The sequence below is a fragment of the Limulus polyphemus genome, unplaced genomic scaffold (genome assembly GCF_000517525.1).
Source record: "Limulus polyphemus unplaced genomic scaffold, Limulus_polyphemus-2.1.2 Scaffold3450, whole genome shotgun sequence".
Lineage (NCBI taxonomy): Eukaryota > Metazoa > Arthropoda > Merostomata > Xiphosura > Limulidae > Limulus > Limulus polyphemus.
In genome coordinates this window covers 19,197-34,463 of record NW_013669060.1, presented here as the reverse complement: position 1 = coordinate 34,463, position 15,267 = coordinate 19,197, and the positions used below count along the sequence as shown (strand labels likewise).

The following is a 15,267-nucleotide window of genomic DNA, read 5'->3' as shown; positions in this document are numbered from 1 at the left end:
CCTACAGTATTTAAAAATCAATAAAACTGTAAATAAAGTCTATTTAGATTTAATCAAAACTATTGTTCTTAACCTACAATATTATATCAATAAAACTGTAAATAAAGTCTATTTATATTTAATCAAAAGTATTGTTCTTAACCTACAATATTTAAAGATCAATAAAACTGTAAATAAAGTCTATTTATATTTAATCAAAACTATTGTTCTTAACCTACAATATTTAAAGATCAATAAAACTGTAAATAAAGAATATTTAGATTTAATCAAAACTATTGTTCTTAACCTCAATATTTAAAGATCAATAAAACTGTAAATAAAGTATATTTAGATTTAATCAAAACTTTTGTTCTTAACCTACAATATTTAAACATCAATAAAACTGTAAATAAGGTCTATTTAGATTTAATCAAAACTATTGTTCTTAACCTACAATATTTAAATATCAATAAAACTGTAAATAAAGTCTATTTAGATTTAATCAAAACTATTGTTCTTAACCTACAATATTTAAATATCAATAAAACTGTAAATAAAGTCTATTTATATTTAATCAAAACTACTGTCTATTTGAAACTTACCACATAAAAACTTTTGAACTTGTTTCCCCTTGTCTTCGAGCTAAACAATAAAATGTAGACATTTTACATGCCAGTGAACCTAATGATAGGACAATTCGCCTACTTAGAAGAAAATTATTCGGCCATATTGCTTAAAACAGATAAATGTTTGAATTTCATTTAAAAAACGTTGAATGTTAATGTGAAATAAATCCAATTACCTTGTCAGAATTTTAATGGTAATCAAAGATAAATATTAAATAGATAGAATGAAACAATCATTTTGTATTTCTAAAATCCTTAATCATCAAGTTATATCAAGAAAGACAGAAAAAGATGGATAAATGAGTGAAGAGTGAAGGGTGTGTGGATAAATGGTGGAAGATGGATAGGTGAGTGAAGGGTGTGTGGATAAATGGTGGGAGGTGGATAGGTGAGTGAAGGGTGTGTGGATAAATGGTGGAAGATGGATAGGTGAGTGAAGGGTGTGTGGATAAATGGTGGAAGATGGATAGGTGAGTGAAGGGTGTGTGGATAAATGGTGGAAGATGGATAGGTGAGTGAGGGTGTGTGGATAAATGGTGGAAGATGGATGGAAGAGTGAGAGGTAAATGGATAGATAGATTGATGGATGGACGGAAGAATGGGGTAAATGGGTAAATTGATTTTTGGATGGATGGACGGAAGAATGGGGTAAATGGGTAAATTGATTTTTGGATGGGTGATTGATAGAATGATGGTTGAATGGGTAGATGGAAGAAGGACGGGTGAATGGTGTATGGATTGACAGAAGTAGGGGTGAATGGATTGATTGATAGGTGGATGAAGAAAGGATAAGTGGATAATACAGAAATTACACCATCTAACTGAATGCTAGATATTTTATGCTGTTTGTTGTTTCAACATAACTGTCACGTGTTATGAACGTCAAACTTACCTGTGCTTGTTGGATGCGTTTTTTGGAGATCGATGAAGATGGGACACGGTGACATTCCTGGATAAACAATACGTATCGTTTACAAGGGTTACACAACTACTCTCCGTCCTTATAAGCAATTATATTGTTTATTACACTCTAACCTAGCCCCTACTATTAGTGTCCTCCTGTAAGTGCATTTTCGAAGAAGAATTTCATTTGCCCAAAGCAGGAGTTTTTAAAATTACTCACTACAGCTATTTACAATTTTGAAAAATTAATTAAACTCGCCTGTGGGAAGAATACCTTATAGCGCGTTAAATAAGAAGAAACACAATAAACAAAGGTAATATGGAGTTTCTGTATGTTAATATAAAACAATAAAAAAATCCATAACTTACCGGTATGAAAGAAAGCGGCCCACCCACACCTCGAGTGCTTTTTGTGTTATTCTTCATACAGAGGCCCCACTGCGAGAAAAAACCAGGCTTAAACTTTACACCTTCATCAGTCTATCTATCTACTTCTGTCAGAATAATCTATCTTTTCCTAATATATGTATATATACCCGTTAGTTAAACTACAAAAGTCACTATTTCTAACATAAATATTATCTGATCATATCTTGAAACCTTCTTGTCCTTAGAAAACAATGCCCCCCAGTGGCACAGCGGTATGTCTGCGGACTTACAACGCTAGAATCCGGGTTTCGATACCCGTGGTGGGCATAGCACGGATAGCTCTTTGTGTAGCTTTGTGCTTAATAACAACCAAACAATAGAAAACACAATTTAACCATAGACACATTGAGGACCATATTTTTTTATTTAAAAGAGTTTCAATATCGTATAGGGTGTCTCAAAAATTATCACAGGAAATGGTCACTATTTTTTTTCTATCATTTTCAATCAACCTATAAAACACATCCCTAAACGAAGCTACTACAAATAGCTGTTCTGTGCAGTGTTCACTGATTCTTACAATATCCTGTTCAGTGGCATACATTCAAATCTCCAATCTTATATTTTTATAAAAAATGATTTAGGTATTCAGTATATGATTTTTGTACCATGTCCAAATCTTTCTGAATACAACTTACGATTGGTAATGGGTTTTCTTGAGAGACACCAACTGGTGCTTGGTTTGTAATAACTACCGAATAGTTTCCCAGATTTATGAGGCAATTAAAGACTTTTTTTTACTGAAAACTAAGAGACTTATCATGTGAATAACGTTCTTTCCTTCTTTCACGTGAAACACAGAAGTGTTCGTAATGCATGTGCAATGCACTCATTCGATTACGTCATCATAATAATTCATATACTTTACTAGTGTAACCACATATAGAATTTAAGATCGTCTGGTATTTTAATGTTACTCTTCGTTTCATTCTTTACTTCAGTGGAAAAAGCGGTGGTAATTACACTACTTATTCTTTAGCCATTCAACATAATTTGCAACCAGAATTGTATCTTTTCCAAGTACTTAGACAAATGTTAAACTGTTTCATACGTTTGATAACTTTTCATTTACATTATCTTTTACTCGTTTTCCTCCAATGTCAACTATCAAATGATCTCAAGATAGGTTCATCTGTTACTAGAGTTCCTAATGGACCACTTTTTTGCGTTTGTGGTCAGATTACACATGAAAACTCAAGTCAGATTCACTAGTTCTTATTTTTAAAGGGGCCATCTTTTCGCGTTTGTGGTCAGATTACACATGAAAACTCAAGTCAGATTCACTAGTTCTTATTTTTAAAGGGGCCATCTTTTCGCGTTTGTGGTCAGATTACGCATAAAAACTCAAGTTAGATTAATTACTCGTTATTTTCAAATGGACAATATTTTCGTGTGTGAGGTCAAGTTACATAGTAAACCTTTTATAGCTTTTCGCTGCAAATTCTTACCTCGCCAGAGCTCTCTACAACTGAAGGATCTGAATTGTCACATAAGACGCCGAAAAATTCATCTGCGCTGACATCTGGGAACGCCATCTGACGGCATTTATCCATAACTTCTAATTTCTGAAATAAAAATAAATACATTTGATTGCATAATAAAACGAGTGTTTTGTTAAATATGTATAATAATAACATGGGAAATTCATTTTCATTGATAACCACGGTAACAGGTCTATCAAATATATACCCTAGTTGTGCCCTAACATTTTTTAGTTTTTTATATTTTTTAAACTGCAAAAATCTTATAAAATCAGTAATAATTTTCAAAATATCCAATGTCTAAGTTATTTGTTTGTTTTAAACAAGATTTCTAAACTTTTAAACAGTTTAGAGAAGTTAGGGTGTTACCTCTGATGGAGAGTTACTTCTTATGCAGTCATATCGTGCTTTGTTACCTGTACAGAGAGACAACGATAAATTAATTCTTAGCGAACGTTTCACTCAGTTACGAAAGGACAAATATCCTCGTTACAGAATGAGAAATACTTTGGTTAAAGAAAATTATACTTTTATTACAGATATTATTGTGCATTGCTGGCTTAATATATGCATTTAGGACTAACCTAAATTAACTAAGTTTGCCAAACCTTTTGAGATATTCTTGGGTTTACGGCCGAAAACATCGTTAACATCAAGGGTATACCCAACAGGTGAAACAACTGCATTATAATATTTATATGTAAGAACTTAATAACAGCATATTTAACTCATTAACGGGTTGATTTTAATTTTTGATCTACGTAAGTAGCTTGCTCTAATCGGATGTTGATATCAATTTGTTAGATGAAACATGTAGACATCATGCTCATAAGCAAGCTAAAAGTGATGTAAAATGTTCAACATAAAACCATGTCAATAGAACAAATGAACCTTGGTTATGTTTAATCACCTTATAGATAGCATCGCCGACTCGGGGTGAAATATCGTTTACTCAGAAGGTAGCGTTTTATGGAGAAGATCCAAAACAATGCGTTGTCACACAAACATTTCTAGAATGTCTTTAAACAAAACTTCTGTTAATTCCATTAAATGCATACGTAATTTTGCTTAATCGTGTACTAAGAAGATGATACATATAGGATGGACTTATCGTAAGTACTGTCGAGTATAATAATTCGAATCTTTATCAGTAACTTCACAAACTACATTTTTATAAAACCCACTTAACATGTAACTTGGTCTCTATGTCCTGTAAATCACAACGTTAAGATTGATTGACCTTTTACATTTGGCTAAAATTTGGCCTTAACCCTAAGTTCAAACGTAACAGTGGACTACGAACTTAGTCAAAAAAAAAAAGGCATTAAACTCAATTTCCCGAAATATTCCGGAAACACAAGCTATAATAATCACATAAGGAAATATACACGATTTTTCATATTGCTGAAAAAATGAAGACAGGAATTGTGAAGTAAAACATACGTAAAATCGGCTGCTTAAAAGATGCCAAATAGTCCACGTGACGTACACTATTGATAAGAGTAAGATCTCGCAATAAAAAATTGATACGTTAAATGATTAATAAATAAAAGATCAAATAAACTTACTACAGATATACTGACGCACCCTTTTCCCCAATCGAGCCAACTGGAAGAGTAAAGGTTTATCATTAAAATACATTGACAAAAATGCAACGGAATCGTTTATGACGTATACACTCTTTCACAGTAGACCTCTACTTTGTTTCTAACCTGATCGTATCAGTAAAACGTGAATAATTTATATTATCGTAGCAATTACAACACTGCTCTCGTTTCCTATAAATCTAAGTGCGAAATATTTTTTCAGTAAACCTAATTCTTCTGCTAGACTAGTTGCACTGGTCATTATTTTTGTTCGTGTAACTAAGACACAACCATCCACACTCCAGTTTGTCTATCTTAAGAAAAGTAGTGTTTATAAAATGAAAAAAAAAACAAAAACAAAAAAAAAATGTTAATTCCAGATTTATGCTTCTATTCTAACATAGAAATGTTTTTTACAATATATATGTATAATTTTTATTATCAGTTCCTACGTTTATTGTTGAATAAATTGCTTTTTCTTGGGATTTAAACAATGAGATAAACTTGCTTGTTCGTGGGACTTAAGCCATGTGATAAAATCGTTTGTAGACTCGGGGGGAGGTATCTTTTAAACGCTTGGTCATCTACATATGCTTTTCTATTTGTCCACTCAATTCCAACACGTTTCGTCTGAAAATTGTGAGTGATTCGCCCTCTCATTTAGTAATATCTTTCAAGAAACCATCACAAAAAATTATTCACATCAAGACTTGTCGCCATGAAATATGCACACTTGGTAAAGCATTCACATCAACACTTGTCCCCTTAAAATATGCACACTTGATAAAGCACTCACATCAACACTTGTCCCCTTAAAATATGCACACTTGATAAAGCACTCACATCAACACTTGTCTCCGTTAAATATGCACACTTGATAAAGCACTCACATCAACACTTGTCTCCGTTAAATATGCACAATTGATAAAGCACTCACATCAATACTTGTCCCCGTAAAATATGCATACTTGATAAAATACTCACTTCAACACTTGTCCACGTGAAACATGCATACTTGATAAAGCACTAACTTCAACACTTGTCCCCGTGAAACATGCATACTTGATAAAGCAATCACTTCAACACTTGTCCACGTGAAACCGGCATACTTGTTAAAGCATTCACTTAAACACTTGTCCCAATAAAGCATGTACACTTGACACTACATTCCCCTCCAGGTTAGCAATCACCTTTAGCTGTAACCCAACAGAGCCAATGGCTGTATATGATTAAACGTTTTTCTTCTGCATATCATGTGTTATATCTTCAGCCACTGAACAGAGGGTGTCATTTTCATTTTACACGCTGTTTTATAGTGTGTGTTTCAAATAGCTTATGAAACAATTCGTAACCTATAGTAAACATATGTAAATCAAATATTGTTCAACTCTTACGTAATGTTTTCATAAAATTTCTGTTTCTGGGTATGTCTTGATTAATTTGGTAATTGTAATTTAAAGATATAAAGATAAACTTTCTAACTACCAACAACTCAATAACTTCAAATAATAAGAAATAAATCAAACTACACACAGAATCAAAGAAAAAATACCTTTCATACTGCTATCAATTCGTAAAAATATACAAACAATTTAAGAACAATAGATAAGTTTCTGTGGTATGGCAGTCCAAGTAACTGTTCTTCAAATTCAATAAATAAGTTTGTTGACAGGTGCAAAATTAATAAGAGATAAAATTCAGAATAACATTTCTGTGTTATTTTAAGTTGGCTAGCCAGTGAAACAAGAATATTTTAAAGGCTGTATCATTTTGAAATATGACCTGGGCAGTCTAGGCATAACTTCAAATGATTTTAACAGTCTAGAAATGTAAACGATTTGGATAGTCCTGCTAACTTTAAATGACTTGCACTATCTAGGCTCAACTTCAAGTCAAACATTTTTTTAGCCGAGGCATAGTGGCTCATAGAATGGCTCCGAGTTTTTTCAAGTACAAACTTTTAGCTCATAGCTCCATCTCTTGGCCGATTTGAGATCTAAATATACCCTCTCGTTTTATATATATCTGTAACTGAAATTCATATATTTATAAGAACAACAAATTCTACGTTATTCCTCCGAAGTTATTTCTAGAATTTAACCTATAATAAGCTTCGAAAGTGAGTTTTTTCTTGAAAGTATATCACCTTTAAAAGAACTGTCTTAACTGCCGCCAGAGTTAAAATTTATTTAGACGCAAATTACAAAAAAAAAAAAAGATTACCCTTCCTCCATAGAGCTTGGTACATTCCTGAAATACAAAAAGAAATTATTCATACAAACGAAAAATGGATAACATAATATCAAGAAGAAATTACAAATAAAAAAGACTAACCCTAACATTCCATGTACAGTTCTTACGGAGTATAAGACTGGCAGATTTTAGAAAATAATATTATATATGGGTTTTGTTTTGTTTATTGCCAATTGTCGAAATAGATGACTTATACTAATGTTTCTTAATAGTATAAATATATACTATGTTGTTGTTGGGCTTAGGATTCTTCTACAGTAGGTGTCTGTGACTTGTTAGCGATAAATTCAACGATGAATAAACAGCATACACTTTACTTGTTTTCAAATAATGTATATTCGGAACAAGTTAAACGTATATACAATAAAGTGTCCACACTATAGAGAATATATGTTTATCGCAAACTTTATATCACTATATGTATAGTTCTCCTCTTCTTGTCAAAAGTCCACTTAGGCCTGTTCCATTATTTTAGAATCTCAGTTGACAAGCCGAACTATTTTCTCTAATACTATCGCAATATTAGTCTGATGTGACTCACTTATGATTGTGGTCTTCTTTCTTCTGAAGATCCTAAGTTCCTTTTGTCAAAGTGCACTCAGGCTGATTCAATGACTTTAGAATTTCGCTTTGACGGAATACACGTTTCTTTATTTCTTTTTCCACTGTGGTTTCACTCTAATGTATATATCAAACGTTAGGCCTATCACTTTAACGTTACTTCACATTACAGTAAACATTTTACAAATTCATCTTCGTATTTATAGTTGCAATTCCAACTACTTTAAAAAGATTTTAGGCAATGCTGCAAAAACAATGTTTCCTTAGTATCAATAGGTGCAGCCTCATGCATTATTTCAAATCCAGTCAATCTTTATCAAGTGTCTTTTCAAATGTTTTAAATTAATCACATGATCCAATCATCCTGTTTGAACTATAACTAGTATTGCATTTCATGCCACCTGGCATATTCATATTTTATGTACATCTACGTTATATTATAACAATTTTGAATATGCAAATCAGCAAGTCACGTAATAATCACAGCAGATATACATTTATGGTGGTACGGAGTGTATCAGAACTACACTTTGACATTGCTTGGCGTTCGTAGGTAGTTCATGTCACCAAAACTGATCGTTTTGGGAAAGGTATGCAACAGTCCTTTCCAACGTAAAATATTTATATACTCAGGTCATAAAGCTGTGTTCAGATTTAAATCTCCAAGACGATGATATCCATTATATTTAACGGAATTGGAAAACAAATAATTATGGATAACTTGGGGAATCAGGATCGTCTAATCACACCCTAGCTGTGGTGAGAAAAATAAGATGTATTGTAACAGGTAATAATTCACGAATACAAAGGTCAGAGATGAAAGCCTTCATGGTGCCCCAGGCAACAGTACGCAATATAATCAAGAAGAATTTCCGTCTGAAAAAGTTATACAAGTCGCGTATACACAAATTGCTTTCACGTCATATAAGTTCAACAGGAGTATACGTCAACAACTCAAGAATGAAATAGACATTCACACTATTCTATACCAAGACATGCCGGTTAAGTTACCAGATGCAGTGCCTATGGATTTCTTTGCAATCGTGCTGTTAAAACTGAAGTTAGGGAATCGCCATCCTCTTACACTAGATGGAATATGGAATCTCTGTAGGGTGTAGTGGTGTGCTATAGTCATGACAGCCTTTCGACCGAGCCTTTTTTTTTTTAACGGAAATTATTTTATAGGGTTGTTGTCGAGATGCACAGTTGTCAGATAGAACCATGATGGGACGTGGCGACATGGTCTGCTACAACGTGGTGAGACTCCAAACTCGTTTTTAATATAACATACTCAAGCCTTGTTTATTATTACTTCTGTCGTAATTTATGTGTACATAAACATAGGAGTCAACAGACGCTTTCAAAGTCACGATAAAAACTATTTTTATAGCCAAAATAAACCAATACTCCAAGCTAGTTTTTTATGTCTTATTAACCTTTGCAAATCACAGTTTCTTTTTCTCAGGATGGTAGTGGATTTTTCAATGATTATGCGTCTCTAAATGATTATTTAAACTGTATTAGACAGATATTAAGTCCAATGCTTTAGGTAAAACCCTTTAAACACATTAAAGTAGTTAAAGACAAAAGATAATTGTTGAAGAAAATATCTACAAATTTTCCAGGACCTGTTAGTAGTGGTAGTAATTCTTGAGTATCAAGATCATTGTTTGCTTACGGAATTCTTACCGTACACTGGGACATCTAGCGGTGACAAAACATATTAAAATTTCATAATTTTCTATTTTAGACAAAGTTTTCCTTGAGATGTGCAAATTTTCTAAAACTTATTAAAGACAGAAAATATTAAAGGCAGATTTATGTCGCGTGAAACAATAATAATATCTTATATCCTGAGCTACAGCTGCCTTTTGAATTAACAACATAACGCAGTATTCGCAATTTTCTGGTATTTAAGTCATTCTTACACCAACTATACCAAATCAAAACAACAGAATTTGACAACATAATGTAATAAGATCTATATGGAAGCACGATTCAATTCAACATAACAATTAAGCCTAAATATTAATAATAAAATGGCGAGTTTCATTAATGAATAAGATCAATGTAGTATTAAATAAACAAAGAACAATTTGAATAAATATTATTGTGCTTACAGTTTGGTCCCTGTTAATTTTCTACTGTAATATGCTTCTCGCTGCAAAAGTATGAATTGAATATAGCATTTAACTTGACAATGAGAACGATCTAAGGTTTTTTACTTTTGCCAGACTAAATCATATGTAAAGTTTTCGTTTACTACAAAACAATGAAACTATTTTAAAGTTAAATATTTGAGAGAAATTTGAACGTCACGCTAGCAAGCTAAGACTCAGTCAAAGTCGTGCAGCTACGAAGTTTCAGGAAGATTTATTTGTGAATTTCGCGCAAAGCTACACAAGGGCTATCTGCGCTTACCGTTCCTAATTTAGCAGTGTAAGACTAGAGGGAATGTAGCTAGTCATCACCACCCACCGCCAACTTTTGAGCTACTCTTTTACCAACGAATAGTGGGATTGACCGAACATTATAACGCCCCCACGGCTGAAAGGACGAGCATGTTTGGTGTGACGGGGCTTCGAACCCGCAACCCACAGATTGCGAGTCGAGCACCCTAACCACCTGGCCATGCCAGGCCAGTTTCAGGCAGAATTGTTTGGTAGAGAAAGAAAGAAATAGTTCGTAAGCACGTCAGGATTCACTTAGAATGAAGAGTTGTGTAGCATGAGTGCCATTCTTAGTATTTCAACATATGTCTGCGGACTTACAGCGCTAGAATCCTGGTTTCGATACCCGTGGTGGGCAGAGCACAGATAGCCCACTGTGTAGCTTTGTGCTTAATTACAAACAAACAGGATTCCAACAAATTATTTTGCACAAAAACTATTCTGGGCCCTATTTGTAAGGAATGTAACAAATTCATTTTGTAGGTAGGTTGAAGCTGTAAAAGAAACAACCCAGACATATCGTTGTGGAGTTATTTGTTGTTTTCTTCTCAGTGAAAAGCTGCATAATGGGCTATCTGCACTCTGTCTCTGCGAGGACTCGAACCCAAGATTCAAACGTTTTTAAGGCCGTAACCTTATCGGTCACCCTCGGAGGGACATCGTGGAGTTACCTGCTACTTTTTTGTTGTCGTTGTTTTTAATAATTTAAAACGAGCGTTCTTTTATGTACATTTGCTCTCTACAAAGATTGCACGTGTTGTGTATAATTATGTGTCCAATATTGGCCAAGCTCATAGTGACAACTTCTGTTCCACGTGTCAGCTTATTCTTCCCATCTGTTTCGTTGTAAGAATTTAATTAAACCAGTTTAATTTTATAGCATAAACACTCTTAACGTCACTTGGCGATGATAACCAGCAGAATACATAACTGTAACCCCATAAAACAGTCGAATGTTGAAATGAGTAGTTTCTAAATATATATAAGTCTTACCTCGGGTATGAGTGGTAGCGGCTCGGGTTGCTGAAAAAACAAAAGTTAAACATAATGAGAAGATGACATTAGGTATAAATATACCAATTTCTTCTTGTAACAAAAATAACAACGTACTATTTTTTCTGACAAAAAATAATGTCTGTATTAAAATGAAAGTATTAAGCACATCTATATCTATATCTATAATTGTCAATTAAAGGCTTTTACTTGTATTTCTTAATAGTATAAATATACACTGTGTTGTTGTTGGGCTTAGGATTCCTCTACAGTAGGTGTTTGTGACTTGTTGGCGGTAAATTCAACGATAAATAAACATCACGCACTCCACTTGTTTTCAAAATAATATATATATTCGGAACAAGTTGTACGTATGTACAACAAATTATTTACACTATAGAGATTATAGACATATCGTAAAATCTATATAGTTCTCTTGTTGTTGCCAAAAGTCCACTTAGGTCTGTTAAATTGCTTTAGAATTTCAGTTGACATGCCAAACTACTTTTCTATATTTCTATCACACTAGTTTCCGTGTATAATTCACTTACAATTATATCGTGAATTACCACAGTCGTATACTTCTCTTTCAGTAATTGTCTGGTCCTCGTACTTCATATATCTTATGTTTTGATGGAATAAACTATACTTCTTATCTCTTTCAAAACTGTTAGTTTTCCTCTAACATATTTATCGTTAAGCCTATATAACTGTTAGGTCTTTCACTCCTATGAATCAACTTTACGTTTAACTTTCCTTGGCCGAATATCTACTTTACTTTCTCGTCTGCTCTGTCTGTCTGCTGTTTCCGCTCGTCTCACATTATTTATATGTTTATCACTTAATCGTCTGCCAGTCTTCTAGAAATCTATATACTCTCGACGTCAATGTATTGCACGAGACACTTGATAGTCTCAACATCAATGAATTATAAACACAACTTCCAACAATTGTCTGCTTTTAACTCTCTTATTAAAAAAAACACACTAAACAATCATAAAATATTATCTCGAAAACTAAATAAATGAATACTACCCACACCAAACAGTCTTTGAAGCTTATTTTATATCACTAGAAAAAAAAAAAGAAATGGAAGAGAAAATATTGTTCAATAATACATCGCTGTACCAACGAACTGAAGGAAATAGTTATCTTTTAAAATCTTTATATAGCATTAAATTTACAGGTAAAAGGACAACTCACTTGTTTCTCATGAATACATTCTCCAAACTGCAAAGAAAAAGAAAACATTTTCTGATGACACACTATTGGAAATAATTCGTCAACAAATCAATAACTTTTAATTAATCCATGCGTTAAGTACTAGCTATAATTACTGGTAAAACGTAATTGAAAAAGCGATTTCATTAAGAACAGGCGCGACTCGTAAAACATTTGCGGTAATTTTCATATCATTCGCTTGAATTTTCTATATTCTATCATTTTCACGCACATCATTTAAGCAAATGCTTTCTTGCAGGCATTACGTATTTGGTCAATAAATCATAGAAACAAATTCACGTAGACGTAACTGTATTTAATAAAACTACATGTAAGGCAAACAATAAAGTATGATAATGGTATTTATAATAGCGTACAGAGTATGAAACAATTATGAGCATTTGGTGTGTGACATGCTTTTACGAGTTGAAACAAAGAAACTAACAAAAATGATGAATAAAACCTGTAGTAAAGAAAAAAGTAGCTAAAAGGTGTTTATAGCAGTCTATGAAACGAGCTGAAACTACATTATTGAAAAGTGAAGTAAATGTAAAGTTGTAATGAAGGCAAACTTAGCTGAGTATGCAAAAACGTCTAAATGCGTGTTAACAAAGTTATAAGCATATGGCTTTGAAAGGACTGCGCATGCGTATTTTAGACCTAAATAAGTCGAGAAAGCCCATAGCAATTGTATTTAGTGTAATTTTCATTTTTTAGGAAACTACAAGCGGGTTTAGTGTTGTTTGTGTGAAATACTTTGCAAATGAAAAACTAAACTACGACATTATTCCATCGTATAGCATACACTTTGCGCCAATAAACTCCAATCAACCAACCAACCGTATACCAGACTCTTTGCACTAAAATGTTTGACTAAGTAAAAAACAGGTAAGGTTATTCTGAATGGAAAATCCAGTATGCAGTCCGGATTCCTCGAGCAACGGCCTTTCCAACAATATGAGATTTGTAGTGTTTCATCGAGAAATGTGCGAGAAAAGTTCCGGACGGACAATTTTTACTTATTTATTTTCTTGATAGGAAGTTAGATTTAAAAGACTTTAACAAACTAAAGCCTGAAAGCTAATCTGGGGCGTTCAGAAACTGTTGTTTCTCTCTTTCCATGATTAAAGAACGAAGGAAAATTTTGAATCAACAGGAAAAGTGTCCGTATGGGCTTTTAAGGGAGGAGCAGTAAATAAGCTGATGGGGTGACATCTAGTACCATTTTAGGGAACTATATGTTCTTTTTTGGTCTATAATGATATTACTTCATATTTACAGTGAATGGGGTCATATATATATATCAAGTCGGTGTTTTTGTTTATCTGAACCACCTTTCCTGTGTTCTTTCAAAACACGGTTACATTAGATTTTAATTATGATATATTATGTATTTATGATAAAACGTACCTTTATTTTTGGCTGATATGTCTAGTTTTAGTCATTTTATTTCGTTTAAAATCAAAGATTTATGTTGTAATATTTCTGACACACTTTTGTATCTTGATCTAATCTGCGTGTCGCAGGCTAGAATTTCGTCACCAAACATGTTCGCCCTTTCAACCGTGGGAGCATTATACAGTGAGGGTCAATCCCATTATTCGTTGGTAAAAAAAGTAATCCAAGAATTGGCAGCGTGTGATGTTGACTAGCTGCCTTCCCTCTAGTCTATCACTACTAAATTTGGGACGTCTAGCGCCGATAGCCTTCGAGTATCTTTACGCGAAATTCAAAACAAACCAAACCAATCACTTGATCTTGCTCTAGGCGATTTTTAAGTATTATTATCTAAAACTATACGTACATTAGCCAGCAGTTAACTAGTAGTGTAGCAGTACAGTAATTAACATCTTATTATACAATATCTAATACATTGATACGAAATGAAACACATTATCTGCATGCATGTCTGAAACATTTGGCCTAATTATATTCATGTATTTATATGAGGACGTGAACTGACCTAGTTTTAGAGAAGCAGTAAGAACTCAGTGGCAAGTTTTTCTCGTGTCCTTATTTCGATAGTATTCGTCTTCGTTTGGTTTTGGAATGTAGTATCATAATGTATAATGTTTACTCCCGTATGTGAGGCCGTGTTATTGTCTTGAAATGAGCCAAATATAAATTAAAATATATATGTATTTGGTAGGGCGGAGAAAGTCTGTACACAGCATGGTCACAAGTAAATAGACACCACCTTTTCAGAAAAAAATGAAATTTTTCATTCATATTCACATGAATTGATATATTCATAATTTATTTAATATCTAGTAGATCTTCCTTTCGCTTCGTGGAGTTCGTTGATCCTTTGGGGCATCGTGAGAATCATCTCGTCAATTTTAGATTGTGGGATTTTCGCCCACTTTTGCTTCAAAACTTGGAGTAGATCGCTTTTCAAAGTTGGTTTTTTTTTCGTTTCTTGAATTTCCGGTCGAGTATGGCCCGGAGGTTTTCGATGGGGGTTCATGTCAGGAGATTGGCTCCGCCAGGGCAACTTCTGGATACCATTTTCCTCCTGCCACTTTTGGGTGTTTCTAGCAGTGTGACACGGTGCTCCATCTTCTGGAACAACGTTGTGTTCTTGTTCACGAAATCCGAGAAATAAAGTGGCAAGAGTCCTTCCTCCAATATTTCGACGTATTTCGCAAAATTTATGTTGCATTCCAATAAGCTCGATCTCCCACCAACCCAAACAGCTCCCCAAACCATCACGCTAAAACCACCATGCTTCACAGTTGACTGCAATCGGTTGAGCCAAAACTCTTGGTGAGGCATTCTCCAGACC

At 33.6% G+C, this 15,267-nt stretch overlaps 1 protein-coding gene across 1 annotated transcript in view; it reads right to left on the bottom strand.

The window, feature by feature from the left end:
* The window catches only part of LOC106469369, a 50,418-nt gene that overhangs the window by 26,036 nt on the left and 9,115 nt on the right, over window positions 1-15,267 (bottom strand). Inside the window, exons 5-13 of the mRNA XM_013929860.2 lie at window positions 12,465-12,491; window positions 11,262-11,291; window positions 7,228-7,254; window positions 4,987-5,026; window positions 3,788-3,834; window positions 3,386-3,502; window positions 1,878-1,946; window positions 1,498-1,554; window positions 582-621 (exon numbers count right to left, since the gene is read on the bottom strand). Of these exons, the coding sequence (XP_013785314.1) occupies window positions 582-621; window positions 1,498-1,554; window positions 1,878-1,946; window positions 3,386-3,502; window positions 3,788-3,834; window positions 4,987-5,026; window positions 7,228-7,254; window positions 11,262-11,291; window positions 12,465-12,491 (454 nt within the window). The remainder of the gene's footprint in view (window positions 1-581; window positions 622-1,497; window positions 1,555-1,877; window positions 1,947-3,385; window positions 3,503-3,787; window positions 3,835-4,986; window positions 5,027-7,227; window positions 7,255-11,261; window positions 11,292-12,464; window positions 12,492-15,267) is intronic.